Source organism: Lactuca serriola, chromosome 5 (assembly GCF_051521515.1).
Source record: "Lactuca serriola cultivar US96UC23 chromosome 5, Lser_US96UC23_V15, whole genome shotgun sequence".
In the NCBI taxonomy this organism is placed as follows: domain Eukaryota; kingdom Viridiplantae; phylum Streptophyta; class Magnoliopsida; order Asterales; family Asteraceae; genus Lactuca; species Lactuca serriola.
In genome coordinates, this window is record NC_136412.1 from 363193154 (window position 1) to 363212240 (window position 19087).

The window sequence follows — 19087 nt, forward strand, 5'->3', positions numbered from 1 at the left end:
CCACCACAGTGACCGAGTATGTCGTGAATTTCGAACGGTTAAGTAATATGGTCGTTGGGTTGCAACCAAAAGCATTGCTAAATTGCTTTTTTCTGGTCTATAATCAACTATCTAAAATGAGTTATCTATGTTTAACCTACTTCCTTTACCTAAGCAATCGGCTTAGCAAAACTCTTGGGAGAAAAATTCACCGCCTCCGCTTCCCCTGCTGCTATCAGCCACGTCGAGTCCCTCCAACCACCGACCCTTTTACTGACCCCCACCAACGGCTCCTCCGTCTTAGTACCTGCTTCCACCGCTATCACTTCTGCCCAGCCAACTGCCTCTGCACCACTGCCCACCGCTCGCCTGTCCTCGGATCAGCTGCAGCAAAGGCGCGTTGTCGGGCTTTGTTTTCGTTGCCCCGAACGTTACACACCGGGACAGTGTTGCAATCCCCCCCCCCTCAAATTTTACTCATTATGGACAATACACCAGACCTTCCAAGAAATTCCACCTTACCATTGCTAACCGACAATCTCGTTGTTCCACATTTTCTTTCTATTTCACCGGTTGTTTTTTTTCGGGATGACTACCACAACCTCTATGAAACTAAGCGATCTTATTAAACACTGCAAAGTTAGCATTCTTGTCAACTCCGACAGTACACATAACCTAATTCAGCCACACGTCGCCTCATTTCTCAACTTAACAGTCCAACCAATGCCTCCATTCTCGGTGCTTGTCAGAAACAGTGAACCATTACATTAACACAGGTATTGCCCTCACGTTCCTGTCACCTTAGATCAAACCTCATTCCCGGTACCGCTTTTTCTTTGTGCGATGTAAAACTTATTTTGGGTTATCTTGGCTCCACTCTTTAGGCCCCATTACGGCGGATTTCTCGATTCCCTCTTTATCCTTCCGATTTAACAACCAACAAGTTACCATATGCGGGCTTCGTCCACCACCACCGGCCACCATGACCTCAACTGTCGGTGTTACCATCTCCGACCTTGAGGACAAGGTCTCGTCTCAAGAGGAGGGCATTGATACAGTCATGGGCTCAACTCAACACCACAAGCCCATGGAAGATCCATTGACCACAACTGGGCTGAAAGCTGCTGTCGAGATAAAAGTTTCAGCAGGTTCAAAAGGAATTAGTCAATCAAATTAAGCACATGTAAAATTAGTTAGTGGAAGAAGTAGTTTTCCAAGCATGCATGATCTCCTTTCCATCACACATGTTCTCTAATAAAGTGAATTTATTTTAGGTAGCATTTTCTTATTTAAGTCTAGTAATTTCATTTGGGAAAAAACTTGCAGAAAATTATTCAAAGTTGTGCGTTCTTCTTCACTCTATCTTCTTGGAAGCTAACCCACTTAAGGGTCATATCACTTGATAACAAAATACTATCTTTTTTACAAAAAGCGTTTATTCAAAAATAAAAATACTATCAAAAGGTAATCAACTTGAACTTTACCTTCACAAATTAGTAAATTACCATTATTTAGACGGTATTTTTTAGCAGAGTCTAATTGTTTGTTACCTACCTATTTATGATACTTTTTTTAACAAAAGTATTTAGTAAAATTAAAAAACAAACAATGGCTTCCATCTATGACATAAACCCACATTACACCTTTCCCTTCCTTTTTTACACCAAAAGCCAAGGGATGGAAATACCCATGGAACTGTGGAAGCCTAGAAACCAACGCTATAACCAGCTTATATAATAAAGCCCCGCCACACAACATGAGCAACCACAACAAAATGTCTATATACATGGAGAAAATACAACATAAGAATATAAAAGTAAATGGCATCAACATGCACGTGGCTGAGATTGGAGAAGGCCCTGTTGTGCTTTTCGTCCATGGCTTCCCGGAGCTCTGGTACACACGGTGTCACCAGATGCTGTATATATCCTCTAAAGGCTACCGTGCCATCGCGCCTGACCTTCGTGGCTTTGGAGATTCGGAGGCACCACCTTCCTCCACCAGCTACACGGCCTTCCACGTCGTCGGAGACCTGGTGTGCTTGCTTGACTCGTTGGGGTTGGACAAGGTTTTCCTGGTGGGTCACGACTGGGGTGCTATAATCTCATGGTACCTGTGTCTTTTCCGGCCAGACCGGATCAAGGCTTTGGTTAACATGAGTGTCGTCTATAAACCTAGGAATCCGTCCGTCAAACCTGTTGACCTCACGCGACACACTTTTGGTGACGATTTCTACATCTGCAAGTTCCAGGTCATCTACATCTGCAGGTTACAGGTCATCATATCGATCGATTACTATTTACTCCTTTTTTTACATTATAAGAATTATTAGATTAATGATCATCTTGTGTATGCATATTCCAACCAAGTATGTACAAAGATCTGATGTTTTCTTAAGATTATCTTAAACATACTTTTAAACAACTCAAAACGCATAAAGTGGACGACTTTGAAAGTCTGCATTTTAACTTTATTTGCTCGCTAGTTGTTTGGTACACAAAAAAATGCAAGTTGTTGTATTCTTGTATTGTCTCCGACCCCACAACAAGTTGTTTGTAATGTAACTAGTAACTACACATACGTACGTACTATATGCCAGAACAGAAGAAATGAATGTATATATGGATTAATTAATATGAACAAGAAATTGGGTGGGAAGCGGAGTTTGCAAAAGTTGATATCAAAAAACTGTTGGCATCATCGTATTTCCAACGAGATCCAACCCCACCAATGTTGCCTAAACACTTTGCAAACGTCTTTCAACATGCACCTCCATACACCATACCTTCTTGGTTCACTCAACAAGACCTCGACTACTTTGCATCCAAATATCATGCCACAGGATTCGCCGGACCATTAAATTATTATCGGTGTTTTGATCTGTACATACCTACGTTATTAATTAATTAATCAACATATATATTTCATTGACACCTAGGTAAATTATATATATATATATATATATATATATATATATATATATATATATATATATATATATATATATATATAATAATTAATTAACTAGGGTTTTTTTTGCAGAAACTGGGAGTTGTGTGCAACATGGACAGGATCTAAGATAATGGTGCCGGTGAAATTTATAGTTGGGGAGTTAGATCTGGTGTATAGCTTTCCAGGAACAAAAGAGTACATACATGGCGGTGGATTCAAGGAATTGGTACCAGGATTGGAGAATATTGTGGTGATGGAAGGAGCCGCTCATTTTATCAACCAAGAGAAACCACAAGAGATCAACAACCACATTTACGACTTCATTACCAAGTTCTAAGTTGCAACCAACTAAGCCATGCATCACTCAGTGTGTTTTGTTTGACATTTGGTCGGGCTTATTTTCCTTGAAGAAAATGGTTAAAGGCTTAAGCCTTAAAGCACTAATGAATAACATTATTTGTGTGTATGGCATTGCCATGTTGATAAAATATAGTGGGATGGAGCACTAGCTGTCATTCTTAGGTCATAGTCATCTCTATATATAACCTTTCCCACTCTCGACTTTGTATTCAGTAAAAACAAAATATTGCAATGTGATTCTCTTATGAAAAAAAAAACACCCTTTTACCATGTATTTTAAGCTTTAATTTTAGGAACAAAAGTTGCAGCCTTCTATTACAACCCTGTTTTTTAGTACAACATGTCGGTATTTACAAAGTCAAACCTAACACATTTGTTTCAACTACCCTTCATTTCTTATCTTATGTATAACTAAATAATTTGAAACATGGAACCTTTGATGAACTGGGAATACCATGTAAAACATCTACTGTAGAATAAGAGTCGGTAGGTAAAAAACCTGGAGACTTTAGAGGTCATCACAGCCATAGTTGTCGACTCGACTAGTGACTCGAAAAGGATAATTTTCTAATCATGACTCGACTCATAAGAGTCATGATTTTAAAAAAAATTATATATAAAGATACAATAAACATAAATATTTGTTGAATATTAATACATATTTACTAAACATTACAAATTAACTAGCTAGAAGTTATTATATATAGTTGAATATTTAACTTTTAATGCTTAATTCAAAAGATTTAGGTTATAAATCAAGACATGGCTATATCTTTGTGTTTCAGAAAGTCGTCAACATCATACGTCTATTATTTGTATGATTAGCTTTTAATATTCAAACCTCTTGCCTTTCGAGTAGTCATCGGCTCATCGCTGTCCCCCTCGCTCATCCTCTAAATCCACCATCTGTTGCTGGATGGAAGCTACTACTCATGCTCATCTTCTTCTTCTCACTGTCATCATCTTTTTGTTTATCCATCCGATCACGTGATTACCCATGAGATATATGATCTGTCGGATTCACAGGTCAACTCAACTCAGTACGAGTCAGACAAGGACTCGTAAATTTCGACCAAGTCAGGCTTAAAACCAAGTCGCCTCTTTTTCAACTCGTACGAGTCTAAGGTAGTGTTTGTTTTTTGTCCGCAGATCTGCGTGACCTCTTCTGTCTGCGCCGCGCAGACCACGCGCAGACATTAGCCTTCGCAGACTGTTTGTTTTTTTGAAGACTGCAGACCTAAAAATGTCTGCGCGCCCTCTTCTTGGCGCAGACGCGGACCAGAGTCTTCTAACATCTTCAAACATCTTCTAGCCTAAAAAAACATATATATCTTTATCTTTTTCAAGTTTTTTTTTTTTTTAAATTTATATTTTTTCCAACTTTATTAATGATGAACAATTTGAAAAAAAAAATTACAAAAATTAAAAAAACGTTCGACGATACAAACATTATATTTTTGATAAATTTATAAATAAAAATTTATTATAATAATAGTCGTTGAAGTTGTTTATATAAATATGACAAAAAAATCATAATATATTATTATATTTTTTGCCAAATTTTGTAAAACATTATTTAATATAATGTCGTCAATTTCTCGAGAAAATATTTATGGTACTTTTTTAATGGATTTAATTGAAAAATCAAAGTTTATTTGCATCCATTTATGTATCAAATTTTTTGATCACTAATTATAAAAAAAAGTCATAAAAATATTAAAAAATCACTTTGAAGTTTAAAAAAATCAGTTTATTTAGATTTCAGTTTATTTTAATAGCCCGCAGATGTTAAAAAAACAAACAGTCTTCTTTTTTCAAACCGCAGACGTTTGGTCCACCTCTTCTACTGAAAAGGTCTACAAATGTGGTCCGCAGACTGCAGACATTTTGCCTCTGAAAAAACAAACAACACCTAACACTCTATGATCACAGCTACAAAACATAATTTGGTTGACTACTTAGAAACACAAAGTATAAAGTAACAATAGTTCTTGCAATTAAAACCTCCTACTCTATGCCAAAACCAGATCAAACAAATATAGCAACATGAATCATAAAAACCCATTCAGCTAACATTTTGGAGAAATCCAAGTCCAAATCTCTAACTTCATTAACAAGAAAAAAGATGGATGTCAAAATAGCAAGTACACAAACAAGAAGTAAAGATATAATCAAAAACATAGGGAAACAAAACATGGGACTGGTGATGACTTAGTTTCTAAATCCCCTGCTGTTTCTTCTACCTCTGGCCTTCTCAAACTTCCTTCCCTTTGATCTCACATAAGGCTTGGTGTGGCTGTGTGGTACACCAGGAGCCTTACCAAAGTGCCTCACAGCTTCCCGTGAATTCTTTGGACCTCTAAGAAGAACCTAAACCACCCAACCAAAACACACACATCATCAGAAACCAGAAACCTAACCCCAAAGTATTCAACAAATAAAACTTGTTTATGGAAGGTCATCCATAAGGTATATGGCAACCCATGATTATAAACCATAAAGAGATAACCAATACCATGCTTGAATAAAAACCAAAAGGTTACAAAGGCAAACGTGTATTTGTTAAAGATACACAAGTGTTTGTTTAGTGCACATGTTTGCAATATCAGACAGTAAAAAAATATGCATAAGAAAATAGGCAATTGTACATTGAGGATGCATATAGTTGTGAAAATTAAATGGCAGTCAGGATGTTTTAAGGCAAATCCCTTCAAGCAATAAGGAGTGCCTTGTTTGGTTGGGTGAAACAAAAAGTCATGTGCATGTGCGATAGTTCAAACTGCTACACAAGTAATGATTATCATAAAAAAGGAAAAACAGACATCATAAGAAAAAGAAAAAGATGACACACCGTGTTCTGTCCAAGAGGAGCTCGAAGAGCCAGTTGATCAAATGTCAAACATTCTCCACCTGCCTTCTCAATCCTTGCCCTTGCAGTCTCAGTGAACCTCAGTGCAGTTACCTTCAGACAAGGGATTTCATGCACCCTAACATCGTCTGTCACTGTGCCCACAATCACAGCAATCTTCTCATCCTACAGATACAAACAAACCTCCAATCAAAAACCCAACAACTTAATACTATATTACAACCATTTGAACACTATATTGTTCTAGTATTCTTTTATCATTATTAAGATCAGTTCCATATACTCCCTCTATTCAAAGAAAGGCGGTTGCATAGTTTGAAGGGAACTAGATTACATTAAAATCTCTACCTGATTGTAGGGTAAGATTTTTTTAGCAAAAATATCGGTCAACATAGCAAGGCCCTTTCAAGATAGATGAAAACAGAATACTTTAAGAAATAATATGAAGTGGTAAAATAACATTTTTTTAACAGTGCAATGATATATATGTCTATATGAAGTAATTGAAAATAAGCACCTTTCCAGACATGTAACGAATCAGACGAGAGAGGGATATCGGAGGTTTATTGACTTTGCTCATGAAGAGCCTCTTCAGTATCACAGCATTGAAGTTGCTTCCTGTCCTCCTTACCAAAAACCGGTAGAGCTGATCAAATAAGAAATAAGACAAAACGTTTATATTTCGGCATCTTGGTTGAACGTGTGTATATGTAAATGTAAACAGGCGGAGAACTGCGCAGTGTATTTGTATGAACCTTGACAAGGAGCTTCAGGTAGATATCATCGGATCTGGGGGAGTTTCTTTTGGTTCTCTTGCTCTTCCCACCGGCAACAAGATCTATACCCTGGTATCATGACGCGAAAAAAACGCTTTAGAAAAAGAAAATTAAGAAACCTGTATGGAGATTAGGGTTCCGGCAAATGGACAATACCATAGCAGCGGCGGAGGATTTTGCAACCTGCGCAGAAATGTGGGAAAATTGAAAAAACTAGGGTTTATGAACACGACGACATTAATAAGCGCCGCTCAGTATATAGATGAATAATGGGCTCTCAGTAGCCCAAGCTTAGGTTGTTAAATGGCCCGAGTAAGGTGCACAAAGAAACTTTGGTCCGGTTTGGGTTCAGTTTTGAAACTGTTCGGGTTGCGGGGACCGGTGCCAGAATAGTTTGGTTATGTTTTGACCGGTCTCATGCAATCTCTTTCCGTCCATTTTGCGGTCTTTGCATATTCTCGTTTTCAGTTCGATTTTTGCCGTTCGTCTTTGCTTTTAACAATTTTACTTTCTTTTTTTCAAATTCATAAAGAGTAGTATTAAATACGTTGTGGATTTTGATTATATATATATATATATATATATATATATATATATATATATATATATATATATACTAGAAAAGTTTTGAGGCCCGTGCTCAGCACAGCCCGTGGATTAGCATGTGGATTTTTTGAGTGTCAGGTAATTTAAGTATTTAAAAAGTTAATGTAGAATGCTAAGAGATGTCTTGAAATTAACTTTGCATGTAGTGAGTGAGTTTAATTTGTAATTAGAAAAATTTTAAAAGTATAATGCTATAACTAGCTAGATTTTGCAGAGTAGAAAAAATAAACATAGATAAAATGGATACTATAGCATACAAATGGCTATGAAAAAATGAATATTATTGTTGTAACTTGTAAGACCTAGATTAACTCACACAAAAGCTAAACACTATACGGGAAAAATAATTATCGTCTTAAATCCAAAAAAAATTAATGCATATGGGCACTTGACAAAATGGAAAAACCTTGAGTATGGATTAGAGTCATCAAACCTCGCTAGTTCATAACTCACTTCCATTATGGAATTTTGACCTAACATACATAATCTCAAGTAAAGAAAATCACGTTGAACACTTAAACATCTTAATTTGTGTCGATTTCAGATATCCATCACAACCAACTGCATAATTCAAAAATGAAAAAGAAAATAAAAGAAAATGATTTCAGTTAAATCAATTTTAGAGCTTCCGCTTGATGCCTAAAGGGGAGCAATCCATGAAATTTTGATTTTCGAAAGTCATGAAATGTTGTGTTTTTGTGACTTTTAGCCACTTAAAAGGTAAATAACGTTTAAAAGTCAAGAAATGCTAAGCCAATCATTTTTTAAAAACAATTTTTGGCTTTTGTCTCCTCAAAAGCTAAAGTCAAAAATGACTTTTACAAAAAGGACTTTTAAGGTTAAAAAGTAATCTCATACACCACTAAAGAATTTCAAGATGTAATTAAAAAAATGGGAAGGCATTTTTTATAAAAAAAAAATTAATAGATTTTTTCCAAAATGCACATCTAAACTCTCCTTAAGTTAAAAATAAAAATAAAAAATAACTTGTGAAGTAACCGTAAATAATATGATTATAAATCATATGGAATCAAACACAAAAAGTGATCAATGATTTTAAAATTTGAAATTAAAAAAAGATTCACTTTCCTCTTGGATAGTGATAATATTTGAGTATCGTCATGCTCCAATGGGATGAAGATGTATGTCACTGTCTATTTTAAACCATTTGCTACCGATCATAAACTTTGTCAGATAAATACAACATATTCACTTCTTATTAACAAAAACCTAATGAGCAATTTCAATCAATGTTGTTTCTAATATATCATAAAACTTTGCCTCAGATTACATTATTTTGTTTGTATATACTTAAAGTATATTTATAAACCATCATAGGCAACAATGAGCATACACTACACAAAACAAAACAATTTAAAAGGAGCAAACTGAAATATTTTAAGAAGATCAAAACAATTGCATTAAAGATTCTCATCCTAGACTTGGTCCATCCCTATTCCAAAACTGGAGTTTTAATGTCCCTCTTTTTTTATCATTATCATCAACTGCAATGTATGAATCACACAACCCATTATATATATAAATGTTGACCAAATGAAATGTTCAAACGCAAGAAACAACAAAAAGTGAAAAACACGTAACCACATACAAACAAGATTTATGCCTCAGGTTAGGTTAGGTTGAATTCAAAGTGTTAAGACTCAACACTACATTTTAAACCCATCACAGATACATTAATAAAATCGCTATAGACAAAAAAAAAAATAAGAGAGTTGAAGAGGTAACAGAAAGATCGAAGAACAAGATGATAAATTTCCACAAAAAACTCTTACAATTGGTGTAACAGAGGTGTAAGCAGATAACAACAAATTTACCTTTTGTCATCGGATAGAAGCAAGAGACCAAGAGCAATTGTCGATTGTTGATATTGATTTTCTCTATCTTAACTTTGGAAAGTCAAAAGCGTCTCACGCACATGGTTGATAAAAGAATTAATTTGTCGATTCTTGATGGCTGATACTGATTTTTTTAAAGGAAATCAAAATTCCAAAAAGTGCCTCCAATTAATTTGCTCTAAAAAATAATATTTCAGTAAGTTTGATGGAATACAAAAAACTTACATTCAATCATCTTCTTATCCTTTATCAAATACGCTTCTTTTGCGCCATTTTCTCACCAAATACTGGGTACGGTGTTGGGGAGGAGTAGAATATCCAAAACAAATACCAAATGTGAATATATAACAAACAAAAATTTCACTTAACAAATAACCCTAACAATAAAGAAAACCATTAAAAAACTGCTTAAAATTGTACGAAAATTGCAAAGTAAACGCTAAATCATAATCATAATCAATATTATAATCAGATCACAACATTAAATTCCATAAAACATGAAAAAAACTATCAAAAAAGTAGAGAAAATGGAGAGATAATTTGCAGATTCATTGACAACATCGGAGGAGGAGAAGGGAGCATTTGGCGTATGTGATGACTATAAAAATAACAAAAATTATAAAAATCCCTAAATAAATAGGACAACGATTGCTTTGATCGACCAAAATTGATATTAGAAAATATATTTGTTGGAGTCTGTTGAAGTTAAGAAAAAAACCTAGCTTACAAGATGATGAACATTATTGACTTATTGAATGATAAGGAGATATTGAAAGGCGGTAAGATATAAGAACCAGTCTCAATCGACGTGAAGAGTTGAGTGGTGCAAGAAATATAAATGGCGATGTATGGAAACAGTGTGACGATTCCATCTCTATCAAACGTGCTCTCTATAAACCTTTCTCACGCGCTGAACGCGCTTTAAGAAAATTAAGGTCTTTATATATAATAATGATATATATATATATATATATATATATATATATATATATATATATATATATATATACTAGGTGTGAGACTCATGTATTACATGAGTTTATTTAAAAAAATTAAATATAAAATTTTAACAATTTGAAAATTTTGAATTTATAAGAAAAATGATTTTTTTTTTTTGAAATATTAAAATTAATGAGACTTTAATATATTGAATACATTATATATATATAAACCCTTTTTAATAAATACCTTACATATATATATATATATATATATATATATATATATATATATATATATATATATATATATATTACCTTACATATTAAATGTGAAATTTTAATTTACTAAAATGAAAAATACAATGAAATGACAAGTGAAAAATATAAAATTTAAAATTTTTAGAAAATATCATGTGTCCAAATGAAGGAGAAAATGACATGTGACAAAAAACTTTTATTTATTAGAGTATATGTATATATATATATATATATATATATATATATATATATATATATATATATATATATATATATATATATATATATATAAAAGGTCGTCTGGTATGCATTCAACGGAGGCGTTTGTGGTATACGTGGCCAGGAACCACGACCGTGCACACCATCTCGGTGTATCATTGTGAGTCATGGTCGTTGTGGCTCGTGTTGGCTACGACGAATAAGAAGAGAAATTACTTATCAAAGTGTGGTAGTTGGAAGATAAAATAAGTGGGTTAAATGGTTTTAACTCATCCACATTGATGAGAGTATGAAAAGGAAATGGGTATATAATTACAAAGGTTAGCTACTTTTGTAAGACTTAATAGAACCAAAGTTCTCTCTTGTGCGTATATATATACTAGCCGTTTACCAGCACTAAACAACGGGTGCGAATAATTTTTTTTTAGAAATTAGTTTTGAAAAAGGATTGGTTTTTTTTACGCAAATAATATACTACATCTAAATAATTATCAATAAAAGATAGCAGAACCAAAATCAACAATAATTAAACATATAAATATACATTGTTTCCTTGGATTGGAAATAAACATATATTGATCTTTTGGGATAAAATTAATGTAACATTTAAAAGATGAGGGTTTGAAACAAAACTTTAGGAGCATAAGATTCTTTTTATCATCGTGTAAAACTAAAAAGATATACACTTCTTATTAGATTATAATTTTTATAATTTAAATTGTTTAAAAATATTTCAAATTTAGATCATTATTGCACATAAATACTTTAATTTGATAATACAAATTTTCTATCTTTTCGTATATTACAACATACTTTTAATAGTTACTAACTTATTAGATTACATAATAAATCGAATACTTTAATTCAATTGTTTTCGAAAAAAAAAACAATTTATTTGGCTGAACTTAATCAATTATTTATTTGATATTCGGTGAGTTAAAGATAAATGGGTATTTAGTAAAGAGTTTAACGCTTTGTTCCTGAGGTCTACTTAAGGAGAGAAATGGGAGGATACGGAGGGAAAGTGAGAGGTATCGAAAGAAAATCGTGTTTCCGAGTTTCATTAATGGAAGGAAAGTGAGGGGAGAGATATAAGATTTCACAGTCGTAGTCATTCACTACATCCAACCATCTCCTATGCCTCGTATTCAGGTTGAGTTGATTCATTAGGTACTTCAGGCTCTTATGGTCTGTGTATATAGTACACCGGACACCATAAAGATAGTGGCGCCAGATCTTGAGGGCGAACACCACCGCCCCCAACTCCAAATCATGGGTGGGATACCTCGTCTCGTGAGGCTTCAACTGCCTCGACGCATATGCTATCACGTGAACCCTCTGCATCAACACTACACCATCTCTGAAATAGATGCATCACAATAGACTACGAAGTCCTCCACTCCCTTCGGAAGAGCTAACATCGGAGCTTCGCATAACCTCTGGCGAAGAGTCTCGAATGATGCCTGCTGTTCGGGCCCCCAAACAAAAGTAACACCCTTTCGGGTCAATCTGGCGAAAGGAACCGCAATCTTGGAGAAATCCTTGATAAATCTCTGATAGTAGCCGGCCAATCCTATAAAACTTATGATCTCATCGCATAACTGCCTCAATCTTGGCCAGATCGACCAATATCTCATTCTTATTAACGAGGTGTCCCAGGAACTGGACCTCTCGTAACCAGAAATCACACTTGGAGAATTTGGAATACAGCCTCTCCGACCTCAATACCCCAAGAACCTCTCGCAGATGCTCCTCATGCTACTCTCTAGACCTCGAATACACCAAGATGTCATCGATGAACATGATCACCGACCGGTCCAACGTATGCATGCACACCCGGTTCATGAGATCCATGAACGTTGCTGGTGCGTTGGTGAACCCGAAAGGCATCACCACAAACTCGTAATGCCCATAACGAGTTCTAAAGGCCGTCTTTTGAATATCCTCCCCGCATACTCTCATCTGGTGATATCTAGATCTCAAATCAATATTGGAAAACCAAGATGCCCCTTGCAACTGATCGAATAAATCATCGATCCTCGGAAGTGGATAACGGTTCTTGACCGTCAGCTTGTTCAACTTCCGGTAATCAATACACATCCGATGTGAACCATCCTTTTTCTTAACAAAAAATATCAGTGCTCCCCACAACGAGCTACTTGGTCTGATAAAACCCTTCCCCAGCAGCTCTTGAAGCTGAGAGGATAACTCCTGCATCTCTAGCGGCGCAAGGCGATAAGGTGCCTTGGCGATAGGCGCCGCTCACAGAACTAAACCAATCCGAAACTCCACCTGCCTCTCAAGAGGCACTCCTGGCAACTCCTCGAGAAACACATCTGGGAACTCGCACATTATTAGAACCTCGGAGATAGAACTCGGTCTCTCTGATGTAACCAGTGTATCCTCCACATACGCCAAAAAGCCCATACAACCCTGTTGTATACTCTGTCTCACTCTGTCAGCAGAGCAAAAAGCTGATACGGACCTGGTACCCTCGCCATACACGGTAAGCACTCCCGCACCAGGGTCTCGAATAGTCACCATTTGTCGTTCACAGTCGATCATAGCCCCAAATCAACTCAACCAGTCCATGCCCACAATGACACAAACGTCACCCATCGCTATCAGGAACAAGTCTATCGGGAACTCAACACCAAAAATCTCCAAAACACATCCCCGGAAAACCTCGGTCGCATAAACCGCATGCCCGTCGGCTAGAGAAACTCTCAGAGGTCGACTCAACACCTCTCGTGCGACACTAATGTGACGACTAAAAGCTAAGGACGCGAAGGATCGACTCGCACCCGAGTCAAATAACACTAAAGCAGGTACAAAACTCACAAGAAAAGTACCTAAATAAATAACACAATATAATCATGCAAAAATCTCAAAATAACAGGAAAAGAGGGAAATACGTACCACCTACAACATCTGGTGTTGCGCGGACCTCCTCCGCTGTCAACTGAAAAGCTCTCCCGTGATCCCTCTGTGTCTCGGCCTTCACTGGCCGACTATCTGTAGCACGAATAGCAGCAGGAGCAGAACCCTGGGCTGATCCCTGAATGAGATGAGGGCACTCGGCCTTCCGATGGCCCGTCTGGTTGCAATGGAAGCAAACAGAAAATCCCTTGGGGCAGTCCCTTGCCATATGCCCCTCCTTACCACATTTGTAGCAAATCCCCAACTGGCAAGATCCCTCGTGAACCTTGCCGCACTTGCTACAAGTGCGACCCTTCTGGCCTCCAGTTGTCGAATCAACGGGCTTATCCCGCTTAGCCGCCAGCTGCGGTTGTGTCGGTCTCTATCTCTCCCCTGCTGCTCTGCCTCCTCTCTAGACTGAATCTCCAACTCAATCTTCCTCCTCCTGGCATTGGTCTGTAACTCAACCAATGTCCGATAAGACAAGTTCGCCACGAACTCCCGAATGTCTCTCCTCAAGATGCTCAAGTACCGACTCTCACATGCCTGCTCAGTGGGCACATGCTCAGGGCAGGACAACGCACTCTCATGGAACATCCTCGTAATCTCAGTTACTGACTCTGTCTCCTGCTTGAGAGACAAAAACTCTTGTGCCAAACGCTCCCTCTCTACCTGGGGAACATACTCATCTCGAAAACAACTAGGTGAACCTCTCCCAAGTCACTGCATCATGATATGCCAGGGTAAAATCAGTCGTCAAAAACTTCCACCAGTCATTCGCTCCCAAGCGAAGCTGGTTCAAGGCGAACCGGACTCTCAGATGCTCTGGGCATGAACAAGTACAAAAGCATCCCTCAATATCAGCGATCCATCTCAAGGCATTAATCGGATCCTGTGTCCCATCGAACTCTGGTGGCTTCGTGTTTCTAAACTCTCGAAACAACAACGAGTCACCTCCCTGCGGCCTAGCGGCAGCAACAACTGCAGTGGCTGCAACAGCAGCGACCTCAGTAACAACAACATATCACTCGTCAAACGTCTAAATCATGGTGGTCATAATAGACCCAAACATCTCTGGTATAGCCTCTCGAATGGCTGCAACCACCTCGTCATGGATGATCCCGCGGATCTCTTCATCACTGGTCCTACTACTATCGGGGTTGTGGCGCGTACCCACCATGATGTTTCTGAAACACAACACAAAATCACCATAAACTCGCTCAAGCATACTCCCACTATCCATCAAGCTATAATCATCCACAAAAAGATTAAAATAAGTAATTAATAGTTTGAACATGTGAAACAAAATTTCTAAATTAGATGCAAAAAACCAACCAGTGGAACCAGTGGTTTGAAGCTTGACCTAAAACTTAATGGTTACATAATTCAAACAACAAAAAGGTAAAAAACAAATACCTTAAAATCATAGGGCACCTACCTAGGATTCAAATATCAACAATGAAAGTTTACAAAGAGAGATAGAGTATAAAAAAGAGATATACCAGATCTATGAGCATAGTTGTGAGTAGCAGAGAAGTCAACGCCGGTGAGGGTTCCAAATCAGAAAAATTAAACCCTAAATTTAGGTGGTGCGGTGGTTTTCGAGAGAAAGACAAAGAGGATGAAGTGGTAAGGTGGTGGTGGTGGTGCATTGGTCATGGTATGGTGTTACATTGGTTGTGGTGTGGTGTGGTGTTGCGTAATGGTTTACCTGGCAAGAATAAAAATGAAGTTCCCAAATCAGATCCTTGTTTCCATTTGTGAGTCGTCGACTTGAAGACTCGCCGTTTAATCAGCCGGAAAAAGTCATTTCCATCATATCTCAGCGAGGGGGTTTTCCATCAAGTGCCTAATTTGATTCTTCTACCGTACAAAGAAATCTTTGAACTCTTCAATAAAATCTGCATAGTGTGAATTTGAGTTTCCATGGATGTACATATGAAAAAAAACACAATAAAGAGACACAATCATAACAAACTTCAGCTTGCTAGAAAACCCCAATATCATTCATGTTCATTGAAAACCCATAAAATCGTTTCTCCTTTGTTTCATGAGAGAGAGGGAGAGAGAGAGAGAGAGTTGGTGACTAAAAATGACAAAATCGCATACACTAAAAATTAAAGAATTATAATAAAGATGAAAACTAAGATGTTTACCGAAGGAGTAGAGTGAAGCAAGTACTTGAAGGGGTATGTCGTTGATGTCGACTTTTAGGGTTTCTGTTAGAGGGAGGCACTTAGATGGAGTAAAGTGATGAAAGAGTGTAGAGATGAAGGAAGGCAATGGAGAACTTCAATAGAAAGACGCCAGAAAGATGACCATAAGTCTATACATTGATAAAAAAAAAAGATCAGAAAGGGGGAGCCTTAACTTGAATTACGAGAGATAGTTGGAGAAGGCCGTTGTGGTTTATGAAGATGATTTTCGGCTGTGAAGGTGGTGATGGAAGCTGGGGATGACCAATTAAATTGGCTGAGATGCTATATCATGTTGATCTAACAAATTCAATTGGTTTTGACCAATTCAATTGGCTGAATTTGAGGGAATGTTTGTTTAATTTTGACTAAATCAATTGTTGACAGGATAATATTTCATTTTTCTGGAATGCATAAAATTGTTGTACATGATGCATTAAAGTTTATACCTCTTAAAATTTAACATTTGAGGCTAAATGCTTATTAAGATATATATATATATATATATATATATATATATATATATATGTATATATATATATATATATATATATATATATATATATATATATATATATATACACACACACTAGTAGAATACTCGTGCGATGCAGCGCCGCCAAATAGTTCCTTTCGATAAATAGTTTTCATGCAACAATTAGTTTCATTTTCATGTCAGATAGTTCGTTTTATCCTTTTGGCAAATTGTTTTGTGTCGAATTGTTCTTTTTTACCAAGAGTTTGAAGCTAAATATATAGAAGCAAGGGCGGAATAATTTCTTTTCCGAGGTTATCAATTGCTTTGGTTTTATTTGATGATGCGGTGGCGGAAATTTTTTTTTTTGACAATTAGTTTCATTTCAACTATTAGGGATATTGAGTTTTGGAAGTGGTGGTGCAATAATGTTTTTTTTGCTAAATTTCATAAAATATGTTAATGTTTTCGGTTAAATAAAAAAATAAGTTATTATAAAGGATTGAAACAAAAATTAATTTTTTGGGTTGAAAATAATTAAAAATTAGTTTTTATTTATACGTAACATTAATAAACAAATATTCAATCAAAACTCAACAACCATTATGCGTTTATGACAGTCATAATTTTTTACTAATTTTGTAATTTTTAGGATAAAATTTGTGGATGTAATCATACTTTGACTTCTATATATTATTATAAATCTACACATGCTCTTTTAAAGTTGCTACGAATTCTCTTTATATTCATGTACCATATTATATCGAATATCAATTTGTCGTTATAGAGATAACATATTTGATTCCAACAATTTCCTAAAATGTTTAAATAGTAAATCAAATTCCAATTTACTTAAAAACTCACAGGATATCCTTTTAACATGCTTTATGTGTCATTTTCCAAAGGTAAAAACCCACATGAAGCTCTCCACCCATGTCTACAAAGGTGGTATATATTCCACAGAAAAAACAATGATACAATTTAAATATTATTCAGATGAAAGTAAATCATCAAAAATAAGTAAAACAATGTAAATGAATAGCACCACTGTCTTGTATGAAATTTGAATACTACAAAATCATTAAAAAAAACCAATTAAATTTGAAAATGGCCTTATAAGAAACAATAATCATATTTGTTGAATCATCTAGAGCTCACCACATGACAACTACTGTTAAGACCAAACTCAAACTTGCTCTTTTACAATTTGAAATTCCTATTCACCTTCTAAACCAAATGAAAACTTATACAGGCCATGGATTATAGAAAAAGTCAAATTTAACCTTGAAATATTTACCTAAACACTTTATTCACTGTTTTTGATCAACATCAAAACTTCTTTAACTTCCAAATTTGATACCAAATTTTAAATAAATTTCCAGAACTTGAACAGGTTACAAAATGTCAAACTCATCGTACCTATCTACCGAAAAATTGATATTATTGTGAAAAAGCTCATTCATCTTAGAAAAGCAATGCACTGGTCAGCCAAAAATCGTAGATTGCAACTTGGTCATGCCATTTGTATAAGGCATCCACCATTTTGGAAAAATTATAAATTAAAACCGTAAATGTGACATACCCTTAAACCTTATTAATAAAATGTAGTAAAACCATTTCTACACATGAACAGGCAAGAGAAATCGATGACCTACAACATTAAACAATCAAATTAGCTTCAACATAGACTAATTATTTCAAACAATGAATCGTTCACAATCTGCCACTACAAAATTATACAGAATGCAATTAGTTCTAAAAATATTTCATTCACATATCTTGTAACTGAGTGACAATACACACGTATGCAAAACATGTTTCAGTACCAACAAATATTTGGAAAATAAACTTAAATAAAAATAAAATAAAATCGATGGAGAGTGTGCAATGATCAAAGATGTTCTTACCAGGATATGAAATTACCTACTCTAATTATCTGGTACATATATTTTTGTTCTTTTCACCATCAGCTTCTTCATCAAATCCTGAAATGCAAGAACAAATAAGTATTGACAATTAAAAAATGCCCTAATTTACGTAAGAGAGGACTAAAATCATAAACAAAAACATAGTGAACCAGGTGTAATTAGATTATCAATACAAATCTATGTTTGTTTCTATGTCAACAAAAAGATAAAACTGAGAAGAAGAAGAAGAAAGAACAAAGATCTGCTTCCCCTCTTATCTTTTCGTATTTCGAGTCCATTACCTCTCCTCTAGATCATGTTGGTGCATCTCGATGTGCTTATATCTATCTTCCTAACCTCCATCCAGATCCAAAGTCTACCGAATGACCTAAATCGTTTATATGAAAAAAAAACAAAATACCAAGAAATCATAATACAAAGAAACTTGAGATAAAATTACAAATGAAATTATGGATACACAGATATAAGAAAATTTCATACAGACCCAAGACCTCCCATCGTAACATCCATCCAAGCCATTATTAACGACAAACAATATAGTAGATCTTACCAGGTCGTCGATGATTTGATGAGTCGGGAGAGAAAGTGATTGAAAGGGGGATTCAAGATTTTACACTACCATCGCTCAATGTTGTTGTCTTCTTCTCTTCGTCTTCTTCTCTTCATCTTCTTCTTGAAATGATTTTATAAGGGGGTTATGATATCTTACACCACCATCACTTATAATTTCATTTGTTGACGAAATTGCAATGAT

At 35.6% G+C, this 19087-nt stretch overlaps 2 protein-coding genes, 1 long non-coding RNA gene and 1 other non-coding gene across 4 annotated transcripts; 1 reads left to right on the forward strand and 3 right to left on the reverse strand.

Annotated features, from left to right (window-relative positions):
* The first annotated feature begins 1753 nt into the window (after positions 1 to 1753).
* Positions 1754 to 3268, forward strand: LOC145052243 (epoxide hydrolase 1-like). Its single transcript, XM_079000029.1, has 3 exons — positions 1754 to 2254; positions 2644 to 2861; positions 3022 to 3268. The coding sequence occupies exons 1-3, from the start codon at positions 1754 to 1756 to the stop codon at positions 3266 to 3268; spliced, it is 966 nt and encodes a 321-aa protein (XP_078856155.1).
* A 2113-nt stretch (positions 3269 to 5381) lies between these two features.
* On the reverse strand, positions 5382 to 7231 carry LOC145055752 (large ribosomal subunit protein eL18x). Its single transcript, XM_079004144.1, has 5 exons — positions 7093 to 7231; positions 6916 to 7005; positions 6678 to 6806; positions 6143 to 6325; positions 5382 to 5661 (listed from the first exon to the last, which is right to left on the reverse strand). Exons 1-5 carry the CDS (start codon positions 7093 to 7095, stop codon positions 5503 to 5505), a joined length of 564 nt encoding a protein of 187 aa, XP_078860270.1. The 5' UTR covers positions 7096 to 7231; the 3' UTR covers positions 5382 to 5502.
* Positions 7232 to 8816: 1585 nt separating this feature from the next.
* Positions 8817 to 8887, reverse strand: LOC145056219 (small nucleolar RNA Z267). The gene has a single exon (XR_013685750.1). It is a non-coding gene; the product is annotated as a small nucleolar RNA Z267 (small nucleolar RNA).
* LOC145052244 (uncharacterized) lies at positions 8829 to 9703 on the reverse strand. Its single transcript, XR_013684037.1, has 3 exons — positions 9624 to 9703; positions 9378 to 9522; positions 8829 to 9047 (listed from the first exon to the last, which is right to left on the reverse strand). It is a non-coding gene; the product is annotated as an uncharacterized LOC145052244 (long non-coding RNA).
* Positions 9704 to 19087: the final 9384 nt, after the last annotated feature.

Bases quoted from the DNA above. Each gene is read 5' to 3' on its own strand.
- LOC145052243 (XM_079000029.1), top strand. From the start codon at position 1,754: ATGTCTATATACATGGAGAAAATACAACATAAGAATATAAAAGTAAAT. The intron at 2,255-2,643 runs GTCATCATATCG...TGGGAAGCGGAG, and splicing joins TCTACATCTGCAGGTTACAG to TTTGCAAAAGTTGATATCAA. The intron at 2,862-3,021 runs GTACATACCTAC...TTTTTTTTGCAG, and splicing joins TATTATCGGTGTTTTGATCT to AAACTGGGAGTTGTGTGCAA.
- LOC145055752 (XM_079004144.1), bottom strand. The intron at 6,807-6,915 runs GTTCATACAAAT...TTATTTGATCAG, and splicing joins ACCTGAAGCTCCTTGTCAAG to CTCTACCGGTTTTTGGTAAG. The intron at 6,326-6,677 runs GTGCTTATTTTC...TTGTATCTGTAG, and splicing joins TTCGTTACATGTCTGGAAAG to GATGAGAAGATTGCTGTGAT.